Genomic DNA, 23,374 nt, shown 5'->3' with positions numbered 1-23,374 from the left:
CACAGAAGTAGTAGTATTACTAGAAAATATCTGTGAACTGCATTTTAGCATGAGCAAATATGCATGAGCAGATTTGATGATGCGAAAATCTGATTGTAAGTTAACTTTCCCTTCAACCACTGTGTTCCCAACCCTGGAAGTAGTTTTACTTCTGCTATTGTCAGAAGTAAATTTCCAACCTTTCTCAGTATGGGAAAATATTAGAGAAGAATTGTTGAAACCCCTTAAAACATGCAAGTTAGTAGGTTTGCACAGACTCAAAAGTTCCTTCCAACCATGGAACTATTGCTTATCACTGCCTTCAGCCCCAGTATGTAGATCCGTGGCAACATAAGGGCATTGCTGGTATTCAAACCCTAATGCGGTATGAGCCCTGGCATAAATTGAGAGGCTGTATCAGAGCTCTTATAGCATGAGATTGCTGCCATAATTTGTCGCTGCATTACATGACACAAAAGGGGCAAGTGGATTTTGTTACAGGACAAGTAGATTAATGAAGCAACCTGCTCCATGGACAAGTAGATATTTTATTCAAATACAATCAAATTAGCGTTATTCGGTGCAACAAATATCACCATAAAAGCATACTAAACATAATGCATTCTTACAATATATCATAAAAAGGTATGCAATTTTAACAATTTAAGAGTTCATCAATAATATTTAAAAAGGTAGAGCAGATACTAATGCATAAGAAAAGTTCAAGTAGACAAAATGCAACAATATCATTGTTTTAAAAGTCAATAATACTTCATGTTAATCAAGTTACAAAGCGTACATACAGGGAACATAAAGTGCTAATGCATAAAAGTACGTTGGGTTATATAAAGTCCAAATTCCACCTCCTAACTCGGAACAAGAAACTAGACTAAAAGAGTTCATCCTGGTTTTCATATAACAATACATCTAAATATGAATAGTCTTTTCTTTTCCCAATTGCGAGGTGTACAAAAAGAGAGACGGCATTAATAAATTTCAAATTTTCCAGACTGCATATGAAGTTAAAAGCGTATTTATAATTAAAAAGTCTATGTGATAAAAAAAGGGGTTTTAAAACTGATTTCTGGATATCTTTATAAAAGCTACAAAAAAGAATAAAATGCAACATGGTTTGTTTGGATTTTCCATCACAGGGACAATTTGGTAATTTATGTTACCATTTATCAATTTTTTGAAATGCAACTAAATAATGTATTAAACCCATCCTCATTCTAGTTAAATAAAATCACTGTTGTACATTTCTCACCATTGATAAATAGAGTTGTATGCCCCTCATAAGTGGGCGTTCACAATAGGAAATAACAGTAGATTTATGGTAAGCACTTCTATCTCTTTCATTTTCGGCGACATTTAAAAATGGACTTCAACTCTGTTTTACTAATATCCTGTATGAATATAGGATTCTTAATATCGATGGTAACTTCACAATATTTATGCAGTTCAAAAATATATTCCAGCCACTGTATTTTTCTACTTTGGTCAAGGGTTAAAGAGTTCATAATTAATTCTTTTGTGAATTTAGTTTCGTTCTTAGCCCAAATTCCATGCCAGAAAGTGAGGCCAATCGATTTTATGGAGTCACTTATATACGGGACTGAAAGTTCTTTATGTAATATGTAATTTGCTGTTGCCCTGGGAACTGCCAACAGTTTCTTTAAGAATTTATTTTCTAAAACTTGTAGGAGGGCAATATTGGCTCTCCCCCATATTGCAGCCCCATAGCAAACCCCAGTAATACATTTACTCCGATACAGAGTCAAGATCTCTCGGATATGTTTGTTGCCTATTTTCGCTGAAAATCTTAGGATACTCTCTATAACCCTTAGGAATTTCTTATTTCATAATTCAATGTGAGAATTCCATGTGCCACTCCTATTAAAAAGCATGCCCAGGTAAGAAAAAGTTGAGACTCTATTAATAAGAACAACATTCTCATAGTGTGATTAATTCTTAGGCTAGTTTTTCCCTGCATGTCATGACAAATGTTTTCATTACATTTAATTTAAGGTCCTTATCAGTCATGAACAGAGCAACGTTCTCAATAAGATTACAAGCCATTTGCTGTCCTTGAGATTAGGACAGCATCGTCAGCATATAGTAATACTGGCGTTCGTCGAGTTCCAATTCTCGGGGCATCCACAGTTAGAGTTTGTAAAAAGGGATAAACGTTTATATAAAGAGCGAAAAGAAGGGGTGCTAGTACACAACCCTGTCTAATGCCACACGTGACCCTAAAATCAGGTGTGCATTAACCCATTTTTCCAAACCAAACCCTAGATGTTAAGTGGCTATAGATTTGGGATAAGTAAATAATTATGTCAATGGGTGCTCCAAACGCTTTCAAAGCTTCCCATAATTTACAATGATTGACTAAGTCAAAGGCGCTAGTAAGATCGAAAAAACAGAGGTGTAGTGCTCCCTCCTTAGCTAGAGTATATTTCCCTATTAATAGTTCTACATGTAGGCACTGTTCTACCGTGCCAACACCTCTTCTGAAACCATACTGGGCATCAGTTAGAATGTTTTTCTCAGTGGCCCAGTTTTCGAGTCTTTCAAACAAGATTCGACGAATGAGTTTAGACGTGGAATCAAGAAGAGATATTGGCCTGTAACAGTTTGCCTTCCCTCTATCCCCCTTTTAAAAAAATAGGTACAATAATACTTTCAACCCAAGTTGCAGGGAAGATGTCCCCGAGGGTAGCATTAAAAATATTCAATAAAATTGGTGCCCAGAAGTCAGTTTTATACCTAAAAACATCGATGGGTACCCCGTCTGAGCCTGCAGCTTTTCCATTTGCACATTTCCGCAGGGCTATTTCGATCTCTTCTAACGTTAAAGGTGATGATTTGACAGGTTCCACCAATATAAAATCCCCTTTATTATCCTTGGTTACTTTTTTTGCGTCTGGGTTATAAATGCTCTCAAAATGTGATATCCAATCTTCCGGAGGTATCACAATATCAATGTTTGTCCCCGTATTCTCTTTTAAAAAAAAGGGTGATTCATTGATTTCCAGAAAAGCTCGGAATCTTTCAATTTTGCCGCCTGTGTTAATTTCTCCCAAGCACATTCGCGAATCTCCCTTTTTTCGTTCTTTCAGGGTATTTTTATAAGTTCTCCTCAATGTAATGATCCTAGCACTATCCCTTGGCATTTGTTTAAGGGCCAGTTTCAGATCCCCATTCAATTTTGAACATTCATGGTTAAACCATCTTGGGTCACAATCATTAATCTTCTTATAGTTGTTAGGTCATAAGCAATTTCACTTGTAATATTACAAACAGCGGTTACAATTTCGCTATTCGTAGAGGAACTATCTAAACAGGTATCCAGATCTTTTTGTTTTTTCCCTTTAAGGTTTTTCATAAATGAAGTGGGGTTCACACACGTCCATTTAATAGGAACACCATTTGTCCCTTGTGTACCTATATCATTTTCAGCGAACTTTCCTAGATCTTTTTGTGTCAGGTGTAATCTCAATGACACAGTAAGGGAATGATGATCACTATATAGGCTAATATTTACCCTCATTTTTACCACCAAATCGCTGCAATTAGCTGATACAATGATATGATCAATATTTGATGATGATGATGATGAAAATTTGTATGTTTATTTCCCCATTCTCTAAGGTGGGATCTAAGGTTACAAGGTCATATTTATAAACAGCTTTATTAATGGTTTCTCCATACAAGTCATGTGAAAAGTGGGAGATCCCGTCACCAAATTTATCACAATTTCCACAAGGTTCTCCAGATTCAAAAGCACACTTAGCACAGTAAAAATCACCCGCGCACACTAAAATATAGTCTCCTCCTGCTTCCTCCAGGAAGTGATCCAAGTCATCTTCTAATTCCCTTATAACCTTACTCTTTGATTTATCAAAGATATTACTATAAAAGTTAATAACAATAATAATCTGCTTCCCTACTGAATGAAAATACAGAAGCTGATATTACTGTGATGTTATAAGCGTTTTCTTTAAGACCAATGGCGAAGTAACAGCAATCAGGGCGGCTTAGCCACCCTTCGCTCTTCACATCCTAGGTCTGTGATGTTATAAGTGTTTTCTTTAAGACCAATGGCGAAGTAACAGCAATCAGAGCGGCTTAGCCACTTCGCTCTTCCCATCCTGGACGGTGATTCATTGGTACAGACAGTTTGATAACCGTTTACAGTAAAGGGCTCTGTACACCAGGTTTCTTGAATTAAAACTAGGGCATGCCCTTCTAACGTTTTCAACCAGTCATCATCACTGACCTTACTTTTAATCCCCGCTACATTCCAGGTCATAATATTTAGGGTCTCGCCTTGAGGTGTACTTGATCCCAGTTTCCTCAGGTTGCTAGTGGGGGGTATATTCAGTGAGTAAGTAATCTTTATTGTTACCGTTATTTAAAACCATAACAGTCATAGTACAAATATGGGTGGTATATTCAGTGTTACTTGTTATGTATCTAGCCATTAACAACAACAAGTATAGGTTACATCTTTATAATTAATCGTGATCGATGCAACAACTTCGTCCTCTGGTTGTGTAATCAGATTAACTTCGGCCAAACTACAATTACTAGTGGAAATCATTTCCGAGGATATTTTATTAAATTCCACATCCCTGTCAGGGTCAGCCAGCATTTTAGAAAAAAACTTGGCATCTGTGTTAAGCAATGTAATTGCCTGTAGGAAGCCCAAAGGGTGTGGTTCACGCATGGCTTGGGGATAATTGTAATCTAGGCTGCAGAAATCATTGGCATTCGGCCGGTGTAGTGCATGAATACGTTATAAAGCTCAAGCAAGACGTCTTTCAGGTGGGAGAAGAAAAGCTTATTAAAAGAGACTGCCAAGCTGTCTGGGTCTGGCGTTTTCCCAACTAAGAGTCCTTTCAGTGCTCTACTCAGCTCTGCCACTGTAAAACGGGTTCAGAGCTCCTGAACAGTCTGGGGATCTAAGGGGGGCATGAAACGATGGCAGCTGGGTCCTGCCCATTACTGGAGTATTAAAAAAGTTAGTTTAAAAAAATGAACTGAGAAACATTTCTACCTATGCCCTGATGACAATGCTGTTAGTGAACTAAAGCAAGTATGAGGGTCATTTTATCTTTCATGTAGGCTAGATTTATATAATACATAGAGCAAAGGGTTAGTCTATTAAATCAAAGAAAGGAATTTTTTGTACAGCAGACATACTAAAGCCACATATTTGAAAGTGCTGTCATTGTGATTATGAAGAAAAAGGTGGTTCGGTGAAATAAAATATTTGTCCAAAATCAATATTTTTGACACCAGTTTATGGGTCACGAGTATTACAGTTAGATCGAGTACATTATTCAAAGAAATAACACACAGGGATAACATTGGGGTTCTACTGTGAATGTTCTCGCTCCCCCACCTAAAGCACAGCTATAATTGACCATTCGCATGTATAGCTTTCCATAGCCATAGAACAGGTAAAAGATTGTAATTGGTAAAGCAAGCTTACAGTACAAGCTTCCCTCTTACACTGAAAAATAGAAGCATCAGTAGTGAAATTTGCCATCACTCAGAGAATAGGTACCGCACGTAATCGGAAATATAAATGTACCTACAATAAGTACAGAAAGGACACAAGAAGTGCAAATACCCCCTCAAACAACAAAGAACAGATAAAACACGACGTTCGGCAGTGAGAGACATCCCATCTGACAAAACAGGTTCAGTAGGTGCATCGCAGCACAAGCTACCGATATTTAGAGAAGTGATACAACAAAAACAAACTGAGAAAGCCTAAAGAACCAGAGAAAATGAGACGGTATACGGTGGACCAGTGGAAAACATGGCGTTCACTCTGCTCTCTACACAGCCACTGTAACTGATTTATGGTCGGGTAATACACACTCCAGGGGAACAGAGAACTTAGTATCGAATCTGGGGACATGTGGCTCATAGTTCAGACACGCAGATTACTATATAGGTGAATGTTAGTGGTGGTTCATACTGCCTATACACAGTAAATCTGATGACTCTACCCACTTCCTATGCAGAGCGCACTAGAGGTGTAACTGGAAACGAGAAGTCCGAAGGTGACCACTTGCCTCCTACTTACATGGACCATCCGTAAATTCAACCCAACATCCATTGCCCGTTACTGATATGCTTGCAGGCGACACTGGTCCGTAATTTCAGTACTTCCGGGTCGCACGGTAGCCAATCCCATGGCTCTAGCATATTCTGGTAGTCCTCGAGTAGTGGGAGGAGCTAGGAAAACGAACGCTGAGCTAGCATTGGAACATCTTGGCACCTCAGCCTATCCTAGTGCGTTGCATAGCATTCCGACGTGCTTATTGGCTGCGGAGTCAGCCAGTGCCAGAAAAATTGTCTGAGCTGGGCCCTTACTGCGCAGGCTCTAGTGCAACCCACGTTTCTGGAGGGGAAGAAAAGGCAGCGGCGTCAAATTGTAACTTCGGCGGCAACGTAGTAGTTCGGAGTAAGCATGAGTCCAAGTGATAACATGCATTGAGGAGCAGGTCGGTCACTCCCTGTCCTGCTAAGTGGTGCCCCGTGGCGTAACGTAAAAGGATTGCTTGCACTGTTATTGTGGGAGAGTTATGTGTTGGTTAGGTATAATGAGATTCTGTTATACGCTGAAATTCTGTAGAGAATTCCGATGATGCATCTGGAGATACGATTGCAGAAACCATGGAGAAAGAACGCATCCATGAGACTCATGTAACACAATACAAGTTAAAAGTAAGCAGCATGCGTGAGCATGCTTGTGATGTACACATTATTATTACTAGCTTGTATATATAGCGCATAGCTACCCGAAGGCTTCCAGCGCTTGCGTCTAGACAGGGGTTTACAATAGACTATGCACCAGGTTGCTGGGAGAGCCAGGTCTTAAGAAGTTTTCGGAAGGGAAGCAGATAGCATTCAGCTCGAAGCAGGCCCGGCTCCAGGATTTTTTAATTGGGTGGGCCAAGGACGCATTTGGGTGGGCCACTGCGGGCTCGATTTGTCGCATATATGTCTAGGCAGGCCTACTTCAGGGCCCTCCTTTACCTCTTCTTAGTCTTACAAGGCCCAGTAAAACTCACTCTTTTCCAAATCTCTTTTTAATGTTATCATTCACAAAAAGTGTTTTTTCTATGTAATGTTCCTTTGATGGGAAGAGGAGGTTTCTGAGGTGGGAGTATCAGGCAAGTGACACTTCTCGGGCTCCCTCTGTGTGAGCCTTCAGGGAGAATCCCTCTTCATTACTACCTCCACCTGACCACGGACTCTTCAACGCACTCCCTTACAAGCTTGATTAGCCACTATTCCTCTCCAGTGCACCTTATCTCACAGATGACCTTGGGCCCCGCCCCATGTCAGGCACCATCTCCCGGTAAAAACATTAGTAAAATCACCTTCATACTTAAAACATTGAATAGAGCAATAAATATAATTAGCACGCACTTTAAAGTATGTTCCACAGTGGCCCTTATGGCCCGACTGCTAAATAAACAAAAACAGAAAGGCCATGACAGGGCCGGCTTCAGCGCTGATGCAAAAGTCTTTTTTGGCGCTGCACCAAAAACCTCTTTCTCCATAAATACCTTTACTACCACCTTCCAACAGTGTAACTCATCCATCCATGCCCCCCCTATTGACCTCTTCCTCGGATTCCCTCACTGCCACACGCCACAAGTGCCCCTCATCTCCCCATAGCCCCTCCCCTTTATGACCTCCTCCTCGGATTCCCTCACTGCCACCCTCCCCCAGTGCCCCTCGTCTCTCTGTAGCCCCTCCCCCTCATGACCTCCTCATCAGACTCCCTCAATACCACCATCCACCGGTGCCCCTCATCTCTCCCTAGCTCCCCCTCCAACCCATGACCTCCTCTTCGGATTCCCTCACTGCCACCCTCCACCAGCAACCCTCATCTCTCTGTAGCCCATCCCCCTCATGACCTCCTCCTTAGACTCCCTCACTACCACCCTCTACCAGTGCCCCTCATCTCTCCCTAGCTTCCCCCTCCACCCCATGACCTCTTCCTCGGATTCCCTCACTGTCATCCTCCAACAGTGCCCCTCATCGCGCCATAGCCCCTCCCACTACCTCCTCCTCGGTTTCCCTCACTGGCACCCTCGACCAGCCCCCCTCATGTTTACGTATCCCCTCTCTCATATGCATTTAATTTGTTGTATAACGCTGCTCATATCAATGTAGTGTGTGTCAGTACTTTACACCACGCACACACTTACAGAGACAATGAATCATGCAAGTGTGTAAATCAGTCTACAGGGAATGTCACATAAGCCAATGAGGATTACAAGGTGTAGGAATCATAGGTTATCCATTCTGGTGGGTAGTATATTTTAAGAGGGTTTGGTCTGGGGAAACACAACCTTAGGATTTAAAGAGTATTCCATGGGGGTCAGCTTTACTGATAAAAATGTATATCTGCCCAAACATACTCATTTTAGCAACATTAGAATAATGAAAAGACTAGGGAAGTTCTAACTATATCACAAAACAAAAAAAGCGAAGTTCTAATTATACCATTCATGTTTGTTTGCAGCTCTTTGGTGGCAGTTCACTGTTCACTGCCTTTTGTTAGGATTGTAACTTCTGAAGTAACACAAGGATCTCTGTGACAAAGGCAGTAACCCACTGAGCTATCCACATAAAATACAGTGTGTCTGCATTTAAAAAATACTAACAGACAAACGATTGCTCTAAAGCAGGATCATTAATCACCAACTTTATCTGGGCATTGCCATTTTGTATTGTTTTATTGTTGACCAGCATCGGCTATGATGAAATGATAAAAACTGTTTAAATGAAGCACATACGAAGTATGTGTCCTGCTGGGCCTGTGCAGATTTTAAAAATAATTTTGTTTGTAACACATTCTCTTACCTACTCCATTATTCATACTTTGTGTCACAGCCTTATGTGATAAGCAGCTGCAGGTGTCAGGGGGTGACTAGGAATAAACAGACCACTTTTCCCCTGCGCTGCATAGAAAAAGAAATATCAACGCAGCAGGACAGTAGGCAAAGGTTACCGTTGTCAAAGAAAGGATTTGTCCCCTTTCACCATGCAGAGATGAAGGGGTGAAAAAAGTAAACAAAGCCTAGTTAACATGTTAATGGTCTTTTAAAGACCTATTAAGTACTTTGGTGCGGCTGCGATAATCTTAAACTGTCTGTGTGTCCGACGACCTGTGCGTTGCACGCCTGCCTTCAAGCTCTCACTGTGAGGGCCAAGGCTCCTGTTTGGGTGGGCCAGGCTCATCTTTGGGTGGGCCGGGCCCACCCGCTAGAACCGGGCCTGGCTCGAAGGGAGGGGGGCATTGTGTTCCACAGTCTGGCCACGTTGTAGACAAATGACCTACCTCCACTTCTTGCCCTATTTATTTTCGGGGGTCACTACTAAGTGGAGATAAGTAGAGCAGAGGCATTTTTGAGGGAGATAAGGGGTGATCAGAGTTCTATTAATAGCTGGGGCACTACCCCAATATGTCATATGGGCTATGCACAAGGCCTTAAATTTGACTATTGGAGACAGGTAGCCAGTGTAGCTTTCTCAGGGCTGGTTTGACTGATTTATTTTTCGGTACCCCCAGAAATAATCTGGCTGCACAGTTCTGGGCCACTTGGAGTTTTCTTAGCGTTGCGACCGGAGCTCCTAGGTATAAGGAGTTTCCATAGTCCAGGCATGATAGGACCGGGGACTGAATCAGGCACTTATTGGCAGGAGGGGGAGAATCTTGCGCAGCAGTCTCATAGTGCTGAAGCATGCTCCTGTTACTCTTACCGCTTGGTCTTCGAATTTAAGGGAACTGTCCAGGCAAACACCCAGGCTTCTTCTCTTGAATTTTGGGGAGGGGGACGGTCCCAGGCAGTTTGGGCAGATCTTTTTAAGGTACAGGCTGGATGTTTTGCCCAGCAGCATTAGTTTGGTCTGTCCCCCGTTTAGCTTGAGGCAGGAGTTTTCCATCCATGAAGCCACTTCTTCCAGACAAGTTCCCAAGTCAAATGGGTGGTTACGTGGGCCATTAAAGGAGATTACCAGTTGGGTATCATCTGCATAGGTGACAATTTTTATCCCGTAAGGCAAGATGATGTCTGCCAATGGCTGCATATACACATTGAATAATGTGGGACTCAGGGAGGATCCTTGGGGGACTCCACAGCTGAGTCCCAAAGCTTTAGAAGTAGCTTCCATCGAGAAAACCTGGAAGGTCCTATTTTCTAGGTATGACTGAATCCACTTGAGAGCCTCCCCTCTGACGCCTCTCCCCCTGAGTCTCTCCCCTAGTATGTCAAGGTTCACCATATCAAATGCTGAACTTAAGTCTAGGAGGATGACGGCCACTGCACCCCCTTGATCGAGGATACGTTTGGATTCCTCCACCACAGCCAGCAGTGCAGTTTCCATGCCGTGTAACGGGACAAGGAAGAATGATGCACACTACATCAAAATTGGTTACAATCGAGGGAACTGTGGTTGATCCATGCCTAGAGAAAAATCTTCACTTCCCACATTAAACCAGCTTTCGGATTCCAACTTATTGCATTTAGAAAATGTCACGAGCTTGCTCAGGTGTCAACTTAATCAAATCTCTTTTATACCACTGCCCCTTACCTTGTGAGAAAACACCACCTTTAGAGATCTTTTCAACTTGGATTGGTTATGAATCTATAGATTCTCCCTTTTTAACCTTGTAAGGCTATCTAACCAGAGCCCAGTCATCCTTTTCAAAAGCAAATTTGTTGTACCATGAGTGGCGTCATAATATAGTTTCTGTGTCACTTGTGAAGCCTCCACTTTCTGTTTGACCATTTTGTTAATAGTACACTGACAAAGTTTGCCTTTAGGTAACATGTCTTTTAACCAATCCAAACACAAGGAGATGATGGACGGAGCACTGAAACTTTTCAGCCACTCACCCTCAGTCACAGATCTGGATTGAATCCATCATTATTCTTTAGCTCACTTTGCCACCTCAGTTCAGACCCAGCTATATGCAAATCAGACTTGACCCTGTGCCTCATGGGAATAGTCCAGTCCGAACTGCCAAGTCAAGTCTTCCCTGAACCAGAAACACGCATACTGGGACCAGTTTCTGGGTAACACCCTTCATCAGCGAGGCTAGCTTGAATCCAGTGGCAAAGTGAGCAAGGGACACACGTCTGGGCATACCCTGCCAATTTAGGGCGAATGAAGCAAACACAAGGAGATGATGGACGGAGCACTGAAACTTTGTAGACACACACCCCCGGTCACAGATCTGGGTAGAATTCATCATCATTCTTTAGCTCACTTTGCCACCTCAGTTCAGACCCAGCTATATGCATATCAGACGTGACCCTGGGCCTCATGGGAACAGTCCAGCCCGAACTGCCAAGCCAGGTCTTTCCTGAACAAAAAACAAGCATCCTGGGGCCAGTTTCTGGGTAAAACCTTTCATCAGCCAGGCTAGCTTATATCCAGTGGCACAAAGTGAGCAAGGGCAGACACTCACCCCCAGTCACAGATCTGAGTTTGTTGTAATTTGATTTATTGGTTTATCAAGCGCCCAAATCACACTATTAGGGGCTTCTCCGCGCTAGGTCTGCTGAACCAACCAGGGAGCGCCAATTCAGACCAATAGGGTTTTCAGCAGCTTTCTAAATACCAAGAAGTCAGTACATTGGCATAGGAGGATAGGAAGTTGGTTCCAATGGAGAGTAGCTAGATGGAAAAAGGCTTTGCCACCCTTGTGAGCATTTTTAAAGCGTGGGATGTGCAGAAGTGCTTTGGACCCTGACCGGAGGGACCTGGATGGCTGGTATCTGACGACTTTGTCTGATAGATATCTAGGATCCAGGTCATTTTAAGATTTGTAAGCAATGCAGCAGATCTTGAATTTCATCCTTTTCCGAACTGGGAGCCAATGGAGCTTTTGAAGTAAGGGAAGAGAAGCTGTTCTAGAAGGGGCATTAGTGACCAGGCGGGCCGCAGTTTTCTGGACAACCTGCAATTTATTCAAGGAAACGTCTTTGGCTGAAATCAGCAAAGCATTGCAGTAGTCCTGGTGGCTTAGCACTAGTGTCTGAATCAAAGTTTTCTGCGTGGAGCATAGCAAGAATGGAAAAACTCTTCGTAGGAAACTAAGTGTGTTGAAGCAAGCCCCAGCCGTAGTGGTGGTGTGCTCCTCTAGAGTTAGTTTTTGATCTATACAAACTCCTAGATTTTAAGCACTTCTTTTGGGGTTGGGGCATAGCCTAGTCCCTCTGGCCACCATCCAGGGGACCACCTTGTCACAGCTTCTCTGAACAACATTATCTCAGATTTTCCTGCGTTAAGCTGGAGGAAGTTATCCTTCATCCAGTCAGCGATGACCCTCATACCCTCCGTAAAGGTGGTCTGAGAGTTAGGGTTAGTTTTGTCGAAGGAGAGTAGAAGCTGAGTGTCATCAGCGTAGGAGATAGGACAGAATCCTAATTTCCTCAATAATCTTGCCAAGGAAGCAACATAAATGTTAAATAAAGTGGGGCTCAAACAGGACCCATCAATACTCCCTTGGTCACTTTTGTGGTCAAGGAATGAAAAGGGCCTAAGTTGATGGGCTGGGTTCTATCTGCCAGGAACCATTTTAAGGCATTCCCATGGATGCCACTGTCCCTAAGTCTCCGGAGAAGGGTCTGGGGAGAGATGGTATTGAAGGCTGCAGAAAGGTCAAGCAGCTTGGAACATAGAGCCTAGACGGGGCAATGAAACTATGTGCTACAAAGGGCAAAAGGCAACATGTAACAAAAGTTTTGTATATAAACATGCACATATACTTACAACTTTTTATATAGTTAATTATATAGAAAAATATATTTTTTCTGCTTTTTATGATTATTTCTTTAAAAAGATATACATAAAGTTGATTTAGTATAACAACTATTGACGTGCAGTTATCAAAACTTCCCAATTTCCAAATCTATATTGCTAATGCATTCAGAGAAAATCTTTTTATCAATAGATATGCAATACAAATGAAAGATGCATGTATTATTGCAAAATGATTAGAATTCAAATTATGGACATATGATTGTCTCAGGAACACATCTGATTTCTTGTTTTATACATGATACAGTACCGTGTAAATTGAGAGAACTGGCGGTGTATTTAAACGACGCGCGTTTCGGCGAAGCCTTCTTCAGGGTTCCATCTCAGTAAATACTCTATCAACGATTGAAAGCCTAGTTGCAACTTGTGAATTAGACATGGCCCGGTTCTAATGGACTTTGAAATACACTCCCCTTATTTGCTGTGAAGTAGCTGCATACTTATTATTAAGTCTGAGTATCTGCTCAACTGGGGATATATAGCTGTGCGAAGCTTGATACAAATCCTCACGGAAATGGATGGAATCAGGGAGGACGCTACAGCACTGTAACATCCGGTGCTGTCAAGTTGTATGATGTTACTAGCTTGATTGGCCACTTGGCTCAGAGAGAATTCACGGGTGCAGACCTTATTTGTTGCGTGCAGCCAAGCAAGAGGCAACATGGCAGAGGCTAGCACCAGAAGTACTGCTTGACCATTATCTAGGGATATTCTGATGTTATCAGTAACTGCCACCAGTGCCGACTCTGTACAATGTCTGGGTCGAAACCCCAACTGAGCAGTTTGAGGCTTTGACTATTCAGACAGGCGCTTATTGATGTGCTTCTCTAGGAGTTTTGATCTGTAACGGGAGCAGAGAGGTGGGGCGATAGGTGAATGCATCATCCATAGTGGAGTGGTGTGGCTCACTGGTTAGAGGCGGCAGACCCGTAAGCAGAGGACAGCCCGGGACCAGGGTTCGATTCCCGACGCGGCAGGGTCGTGGACCAGGGTCAGCGTGCTCGATAATTCTCGCCTCGGTGCCTACTCCAGTCAGGGACCACACTCGGCAACTCTGGGCATTAGCTTGCCTCATCTTCACAACGGCCCCCCAGACCGCCGGGGATGCTTGGTCGCACCTTAGAGATACCCATTAGGGACCATCTCTCAGGGTGAGCCAGGGCGGGTTCCCCAGCGGTCGAAGCGCGGAGATACTCCTCCGGGAGTTGATTCTAGCGCTATATAAACCCACAATTACTTAATTAATTAATTAATCCAAGGGGGCTTTAGGACTTTTCCTGATGGGGATAATGTGTGCAGCTTTCCACTCTGGAAGGAAATTGCTGTCCTTCATGGAGCTATTAAGAATTGAGCAGTTTGGGGCAGCTAGTTGCTTGGATAGCAGCGAAGTGGTTTTGGCAGGGATATGGTCTAATTGGGACTTTGATTTAACTACTTTTAGAAGGGATCCTACCTTGTTCGGCGTAAGTGCCAGAAAATTCTACAGGGTTACAGCATTTGGAATGGGCGTAGGATAATCTATTTAAGTGCCTTTCTGGGAGCCACTAGTCGGGGTGATTGTGTTGTAGATAGTTAAAATTTTCTGGGTGAGATGATTTGCTTATATTATTGCATAGGGCTTGGGTTGGAGCCTCTTTGGTGTCGCAGGCCTTAGGGTTGGTGAAGTTTTCTACAATCTGGTAAAGTGTTCTAGGGGTGTTCCCTGCCTGTTCAAGCTGCGACTCAATATACATTTTACGGGCGGATTTCAGATGTTTATGGTATTGGATCAGTGCTAGTTTTAAACTTTGTTTGTCATGTAGGTCATGTGAGAGGCGCCAGTGGCGTTCTAGTTTTTGGTAATGGCTTTTTTCAGTCCTGAGTTTGGCAGAGTACCACAAAGTCCGGTGTAGTTCGGCAGATATTGACCACTGTTTTAAGGGGACTAGACGGTTAACAGTGGTTTCCATACTGGCATTGATGGATGCCAAGCGCTCCTCCCCACTATCGGAATCGGAATTCTGTGGTGGTATAAAAAGGTCTTGAAAGTGGGTGTGCATGAGTTTATGCCACTGTCTGTACCGGATCACTGACATAATATCGTCAGTCAAAATATCGAGGTACCAGAATATCATGGTCAAAATATCGATGGACAAAATACCGACTTCCAATCTCCATACAAATGTTCACCAAAATATCATTACCAAAATATTGTTGTTAAAAATATAGTTGTATAAAATATCGATTTTTTTTTAAATGTCATAAAAATAATATAAAATGAATTAAATTATAAGTATAATTAAGCAAAACATAGTTAGAATTATTTTAAAAATGTTAAAATTGATAAACAATAAATGTAATGTAAAAAAATAAAGATGCATAATTACTTTTTATATATATATATTAACTTAATATTAATAAATAATGATTACATTTAATTATAAAATGTTAAAAACATAAGTATAATTACATATATATCTAAATAAACCTGTAATATAAATATAAAAAATACTTTTATATATAAAATATAAAATAATAAAAATTATTAAAAAAAATAATATTTCACACTACATTAATTATACCAGTAGGGAAAACGTTGCATAGCGTAGGGGATAAAATTACTACTCCCACTCCAACAAGTGTAACAGTAGGGATAGTGTTGGATAGCGGGTGGGTAAAAATTACTATGCCCACCCCAGTGAGTGCAACAGTAGGGAAAGTGTTGGATAGCAGGAGTGCAAAAATTACTATTCCAACTCCAGTGAGTGCAACAGTAGGGAAAGTGTTGGATAGCGGGTGGGTAAAAATAACTTTTCACACTCCAGCGAACGCAACAGTAGAGAAAGTGTTGGATAGTGTTTGGGAATAATTTACTATTCCCCCTCCACCAAGTGTAACAGTAGAGAAAGTGTTGTATAGCGGGAGTGTAGAAATTGCTATTCCCACTCCACCGAGTGCAACAGTAGGGTAAGTGTTGGATAGCGGGTGGGTAAAAATTACTATCCCCACTCCAGAGAGTGCAACAGTAGCGACTACCCTGAACCGTGGATTGTACCAATTTTGTCTGAATAGTTGTATCATTGCATCCCTACCTACATGTGCGTCTCCATGGTACATTCTCGCCATTTGTGAGAGCAAACAATCTGGCATGACTGGTCTGCCATCATGGTATAACCACATTTCATCTTCTGCCCTCTTTTCACAACCTTTCTTTATCCAATTTTCCTTTTCACTTTCTTCCACTTCGTCCTGCCACTGTCTCACCTCCTCCCATGTTTCCATAACTGAAAATGACATAAGTTGGCAGCTGATTCCACTTGGTTCCATTTTTCTGTTTATTGACATGCTGTTCCTAGCACAATATTGAGCAACCTGGTCATCATATTTATTACCAGCTGTCACATAGCCATTTCCTGATTGGTGAGCAGCACACTTGATCACTGCTAGTTCTTTGGCAATTGTATTGCTTCCGATAGCTCTTTTACAAATTTCCCATTCCTTATAGGTGATCCTGATGAAGTCATAAATCCCCTCTGCAGCCAAAGTTGTGCACAGCCCCACAATCATACTGGCTATCAGTAAATATGGCCACTCTCCAATTTTTCCCAATTTTGCATGCTTTTATTAAAGCTATCAATTCGGCTACTTGTGCAGACTTGACTCCTGGTAAACAGGATGCTTCAAAGACTCCAGTTAATTTGCATACATGATAAGCTGCACTCAATCCACCTTCCTCAAGTCTAAGGCAGGAGCTATCAACAAATAGTTCATGGTCAGGTTCCTTCAGTGGTCCTTCCTGTATGTCAGCGAGGAGGCTTACATACAGGAAGGACCACTGAAGGAGCCTGACCATGAACTATTTGTACTATCAGGTAAACAGTGCATAGTGCATATCTCGGTCACATCTAAGCAATCATGTTCTACCTCATTTTTTACTTCTTCACATCTTACATCTGGCAATAGTGTAGCTTGGTTTACCATGGTACACCGAATTACATTCACATTCTCTGCTCCAAGAATTATTCTTTCGTACTTAGTCATCCGACTAGGGGTAGGATGCTGTGTTCTAGTTCTTGTTAAAAGAATCTCAACTGAATGTTCAACATACACCTTCACTGGGTGTGCCATTATAATCGACTCACTTTGTTTTATGCTCTTACAAGTAGCAGCTACTGCTTTTAAGCAGCCAGGTAATGCTGAAGCCACAGGATCCAAAGTAGCAGAAAAATATGCCACTGGACATCGGCTCAGTCCATGCTTCTGTGTTAAGACTGAGAGTGCACAACCATCTCTTTCACAGCAAAATAGAGCAAATTCTTTCGTATAGTCAGGCATACCTAAGGCTGGGGCCTCACATAAACAGTTTTGTAATTTTACAAATGCTTCTACACTCTCATCGCCCCAAACTATTGGATCTTTTACTCTTTTTCGTGTCATCTGAATTAATGGCTTCGCCAGTAAGGAGAAACCCACAATCCACTGTCTGCAGTATCCCACAACTCAAAGAAACATTCTGATTTCTCTCTGAGTTTGGGGTATTGCATTTGCTTGATTATTCTGATTATCAAAGTGGTCACTTTTCTCACACCTCTCTTTATTTGGTGACCTAAATATTTTACTCCTGTTTGGCAAAATTGCAATTTTTCTGGAGATACTTTGTGTCCCCCAACAGCCAAATGATTTAGTAATGCAATTGAATCAGTAATACAGTCATCTCTAGATTCTGTAGATCGTCGATATACTGCACTAAGACAGAATTTGGGGGCATAACTAGTTTCTCGAGACACTTTCAAAATCTGATTGAAAATTGAAGGACTTTCAGTATACCCTTGAGGGACTCGATTCCATACGTAAATATGATCCTCAAATTTAAATTAAAAGAGATACTGGCTGTCAGGGTGTAAAGGAATTGAGAAAAAGGCCTGACATAAATCAATCGCAGTAAACCATCCAGCGTTCCGGGATATCTTATACAGAATTACTGCTGGATTTGGTACTACAGGACAACATGGTAATACAATCTTATTAATCTTTCTTAAATCCTGTACTATCCGATATTTTCCGCTAGGCTATTTAAGTCCTATCTTAGGCGAATTGCAAGGACTGCTCATCTTTTCTTTTAAAATGCCTTGTTTAACCATTCGGTCAATTTCAGCAGCCAATACTGCTTTAACTTCTGCACTCATTTTGTATTGTCGGGTTTCACTAGGTCTACATCTGCCAATGGACCGAAGTTGATGGCAAACACAAGGAGATGATGGGCGGAGCACTGAAACTTTTCAGACACTCAACCCCAGTCACAGATCTGAGTTGAATCCATCATCATTCTTTAGCTCACTTTGCCACCTCAGTTCAGACCCAGCTATATGCAAATCAGTATTGACCCTGTGCCTCATGGGAACAGTCCAGCCCGAACTGCCAAGCCAGGTCTTCCCTGAACCGGAAACAAGCATCCTGGGACCAGTTTCTGGGTCACACCCTTCATCAGCCAGGCTAGCGTGAATCCAGTGCCAAAGTGAGCAAGGGACCCACATCTGGGCATACCCTGCTAACTTAGGGCGAACAAAGAAAACACAAGGAGATGATGGACGGAGCACTGAAACTTTTCAGACACTCACCCCCAGTCACAGATCTGGGTTGAATCCATCATCATACTTTAGCTCACTTTGCCACCTCCGTTCAGACCCAGCTATATGCTAATCAGTCTTGACCCTGTGCCTCATGGGAACAGTCCAGCCCGAACTGCCAAGCCAGGTCTTCCCTGAACCATAAACAAGTATCCTGGGACTGGTTTCTGGGTTACACCCTTCATCAGCCAGGCTTGCTTGAATCCAGTGGTGAAGTGAGCAAGGGACCCACGTCTGGGCATACCCTGCCACCTTAGGGCGAACAAAGCAAACACAACCAATCCAGACACACATCTGATTTAGGATTTCTTTTCTTTAACAGAAAAAATGCAGACACTCCCGTGGGGTCAGGTGATATGCCCTAACCTTCTTTTTCAGAAAAATATCAACTGGAACCAGTTGACAAAGCAGATTGCACACCCTCTTTCAAGAATCTATTTACTCTCTCAACTAAACTATTAGAGGTTGGAGAATATAAAGCTACCTTGAGGTGTCTAATGTGGTGTTTCTCAACAAACTCCTTCATCTGTGTTGAAACAAAGTGTGTACCATTGTTGGTCATGAGGTCCCTGGGGGTCCTTCACAATCAACTATATTGCCTAAAAATGTAACTACAGTTGCAGTGTTTGCATTAGGAACCAGCTCAAATAAAATCCACTTCAAAAAGTAATTAACTAAAACTATTCAGAACCTTTTGTCAGAAGACAGCAAGTGAAATGGGCCAGCAAAGACAAGAGCAACTTTAGACCTGGGCTCCTCTAGTAAGGACACTACATGTAAGGGAGTATTGTGAGTGAGCCAATGTTTATCTGACAATAAACATATACTGCAAGATGATATCCAACCAGCAACTTAGGAATCCAATAATGAGGCCCACCAAAAGTATTGTTTTACATTTTTGGAAGTGGCTCCAATACCTAAATGACTAGTGTGAGCTGCTTGAAACAATTTGGATCTAACTGCAACTGGAGGAACAACTAGGTCATTGCGACTCAGTAGACCATTCACTATGGACAACTTGCTTAAAACCTGTGAAAGAGGTCTAATTGGAGCCGGTAGACACATCTCTTTAGGCCCCCCTTTAGTGACAAATTCCATAATCTGGGATAAAATGTTATCATCTGAAACAGCCGACCTCCATTCATCACAAGTAACAATGCTATGAGTACTCAGTATATCTTTCAGGGTAGCCACCACTGACTCAGCTTCTTCATGATCTTCACCCACATCAATTTAACGAATAGGCATCCAAGACAAAAAAATCTACTCTGGAATTTCTGCTACCTGGAAGAAATTCAATTTTTAAATTGTACTCATGCAATCGTGATAACAACCTGACCAACCTAGAGGAATCTTTCCCTGACCCATTTCCATTAAGAAGATGAATAAGTGGCTTTTGATCATTGAACAGAATAAAGTTAATTCCCCATAGGTAGGTCTTGAATTTCTCAATGGCCCAGGAATAGGCTAAACTTTAAAGCTTCTCTCTCGATGGTACTATAACGAGATTCAGATGATTTGAGAGACCGTTAAGCAAAAGCAACAGTGTGCTCACTGTTATTGTAATAATGTGAAAATACTGCGCCTATACCAATTTGACTGTTGTCAACAGTCACTAAACAGTAACAGTGGTTACATTTTTTTACTGTGTTGAACACTTGGTCAGTAATCTCATCCCAAATAAAATGAGCATTCTTTTTCAAAGCATTTCTGAGGTGTTGAACAATGATGACATACCCTTGAATAAATTTAGCATATTATGCAATCATTCCCAAAAAAAATCTAAGAGAATCCCTATCTTTGGGAGGGGGAACGTCTTGTATTGTTTGTATTAAGGAAAACTTTGGATTCATTCCTGTGTCAGAAATTCGATGTCCAAGATAGTCTACTTCTGTTTTACACATATTATATTTGTTAGGTTTAAGAGTTATACCAACGCTTTTAAACACTTCCAATACCTTTGATAAAATTAGTTTATGTTCCGCTTTTGTACTTCTCGATCCCGAGATTCCAGACAATAAGGAATCTATGAACGTTTGAAACACACTTGCTGCAGAAGCTAGACCAAACGGAAGCCATAGGAATTCATATGCCCAAAAAGGAGTGATAAATGTAGTAAGGTGCTGAGATTCTGCAGAGAGTAGAATCTGGTGATAGACAGAGCAAAGGTCTACAGCTAGAAACATTTCACTCCACTGATATTTGACAGCAGTTCATTGATTTTAGGCAATGGATTGCAATCAATGACTATATATTTTTGTTTACGGTGCGTAGGCCTGCGCATAAACTAATATTGCCATCCTTCTTTGTGGACTACTACCATGGGACTGTCCCAGAAGAGTCAGTCTGGGTAATTACCTGATCTTTCGCCAGACTATTAAGTAAAGTTTTAAGTTCAGGTCTAACTGATAAAGGTAGTGGAGTGAAATGGGAATAGCATTCCTCTTTAACTTAATTTTGTGTTCAAACATGTCAATCATGCCAATTTTGTTGGAAAACACATCAGGAGAAGTTTTTTACTTTTCAGCTAGGCGATCATTTTCAGAATCTTGTAGAGAAGCTAAGTTAACATCACATATCCTAACCAGATTGTGTGACCTAGGGACCAGCATTAAACCCAACCTTGCCAAGTATCACCACCAAAAAACTCAATTTACCTTTCTTAGTCACATAGATTTTAGTGTATGCCTCTCTACCCAAGCACTCTACAGTTCCCATAAAGAACCCAAGCATATCAATGTATTCTACACCATAAGCTTTTGGAAATACATCTGGTCTTTCTAAGGGTTTGGTTACCGACCAAATTTGTTCATACAGGGGATCTGAAATTATTGTGATGGGTGCACCCGAATCTGCCATCATATCCAGCTTGGTGACACCAATGTAGATATCACAGATGGGTCCTTTTATTGGTATAGCATCAACAACATCAAGGGTGAGGACACGTCTGAATAGGTCCTGTGTACAATCCTTTGTGACGAGGCAATGTCAACAGATCCCACCCTAGTGACACTCCTGCATACAACTGAAAAATGATCCCTCTTATGACATTTGGTACACTTCTTACCAATGGCAGGGCAACCAGGGTTGTTCCTAAGTCTATTAGACCCACACCTGTACCAAAAAGTGCTCTTTTTACTATGAAGCTTTTTACTTTTAGACCTGAAAGACAAAGCATTAATGGATTCAGGAATGTGAGCAGTGTTAATAGGTTGAGTCACCACATCTGAAGAAATACATCTAATGGAGACTGGGTCGTTCAGTTGCTTTCACCATGTCAGTTACTTCCATCAAAGCTAGATCCCTGAATGAAAGAGGAGTTCTTTAATTTTCTTTGAATTGCAATCAAATACAGATTGATCTCTAATAGAAACTTCAACAGATAAAGCAAAATTGCTTTTTGCAGCCTAAATCTTGAGCGCGGAGATGTATTCTTTCACAGACCTATCTGACGACTGCTTCCTCTTGTTGAAATTACATCTTTCCAATAACACACTTGGCTGTCCCGTAAATATATTCCTCAGTTTGGTTATGGCTTCTAAGTATTCATTCTAGCCCTCCCCCGAATGTCCTGATGAATTTATTAGGGGTAAGCTGTCAAAGACTTGCCGTCCCTCAATACCTAGGTTGCTTTATAGGATTGCCTTTTTCCATTTCGCATTACATTTCTCTGCATCATTTGCAACCAGAAAGTTTTCCAAAGAATTGTGCCATTTATCCCAAGACTGAAGAGGTTTGCCAGGATTTTGTAAAAATTGTTGTATCGGAACGAATTGCTGAAAGTTAGACCTCACTCTCCCTTAGTAAGTCTCACTTAACAATGTAGGCACAGGCAGTGTCAGAGGCCTGAGTTGCAGACGGAGTCCATAGACATCGAAGAAGAGAAAAAGGCACGGCGGGCTCCTGCCGCTTTGTCACCAAAATGTTGAGTACGAATGATGAAGAGGAAGACATGGTAAGATCAAGAAGTTTATTCTCTAATATGCAGGAGACCTCTGGCCGCAGGTACCGCCCTCCATGAAACCGCATCTGGAGATACGGTTGCGGATACCATGGAGAAGGAACACGGCCATGAGACTGACGTAACACGGTACAAGTTAAAAGCAAGCAGCACGCGTGATCACGCTTTTGATGTACACACATCATCAGTCGCATGATCACATCCGTGCACGCACATAACAGGACAGATAAGAATGAAGCACAGTACACTGACTCCCATCATGTATTATTTTGCCCCACGTGGTCTCGGGGCCTGCTCCAACTATCATATACAGCAAGGGGTGTGTACATAGAAACCCCTAGTGCTGAATTGGACAATTCCGCACTCCAGTTACAGCACTGGAATGACACTACATTCCTCGCAAAAAAGAACAAATTTGAAAATACCCACAGTATTGAACATCGAGAATATTCTCAAGTCCTCAAGAAATGAAAACCTAGGTGAAACTATACAGTATTGCTACACCAGAAGTGGCTGGCCAAATAAAACAGATCAATGAATAGAACTCAGGTGAAAATGTCAATGACTACAGTTTCTATTACCTGTGTACTCATTCTTATCTATGAATTAAATGATCTTTCAGCTTCCTAGAAGGTGCAGGATTTCCTCTTAGGGCAAATCTGGTGTGAGTGGTACGGTTACTTTGCTGTTCAGGTGGACCAGTCTCACCACTCAGCTCCCTGTCTTGCACATTGTGAGGTCGGGTCATGAATACTATCACTCAGGAGCAGCCCATGCAGGTAAGAGCGGTGAGGGGGGTGGAATTTGACAGACGATGCTGAGGGAAAATTAAATAAATAATTGATCGTCTGTCAAATTCTGAACCCCATTGCTCTTGTCTGCATTGGCCCCTCCTGCTATCACTTGACACTGGTGGAGGGTAAACTAGGCTTCTGGACTCTCATGCCGTGTCTTGTTTGTC

The 23,374-nt window shown here is 41.8% G+C and overlaps 1 protein-coding gene across 2 annotated transcripts in view; it reads right to left on the bottom strand.

Moving 5' to 3' along the window:
* LOC144823880 (uncharacterized) overlaps positions 1-6,212 on the bottom strand; it is a 145,133-nt gene extending 138,921 nt beyond the window's left edge. Inside the window, exon 1 of one of the 2 annotated variants that reach the window (XM_078682771.1) lies at positions 6,083-6,212. In XM_078682771.1, the coding sequence (XP_078538897.1) occupies positions 6,083-6,115 (33 nt within the window). In that variant the 5' untranslated portion in view covers positions 6,116-6,212. Of the gene's footprint in view, positions 1-6,071 lie in introns of both variants that reach the window. The other variant, XM_078682779.1, reaches the window with a different exon arrangement.
* Positions 6,213-23,374: the final 17,162 nt, after the last annotated feature.

The sequence above is a fragment of the Lissotriton helveticus genome, chromosome 1_1 (assembly GCF_964261635.1).
Source record: "Lissotriton helveticus chromosome 1_1, aLisHel1.1, whole genome shotgun sequence".
Classification (NCBI taxonomy): Eukaryota; Metazoa; Chordata; class Amphibia; order Caudata; family Salamandridae; genus Lissotriton; species Lissotriton helveticus.
The sequence above is the reverse complement of the archived record's forward strand: the minus strand, read 5'-3'. Positions and strand labels throughout refer to the sequence as shown.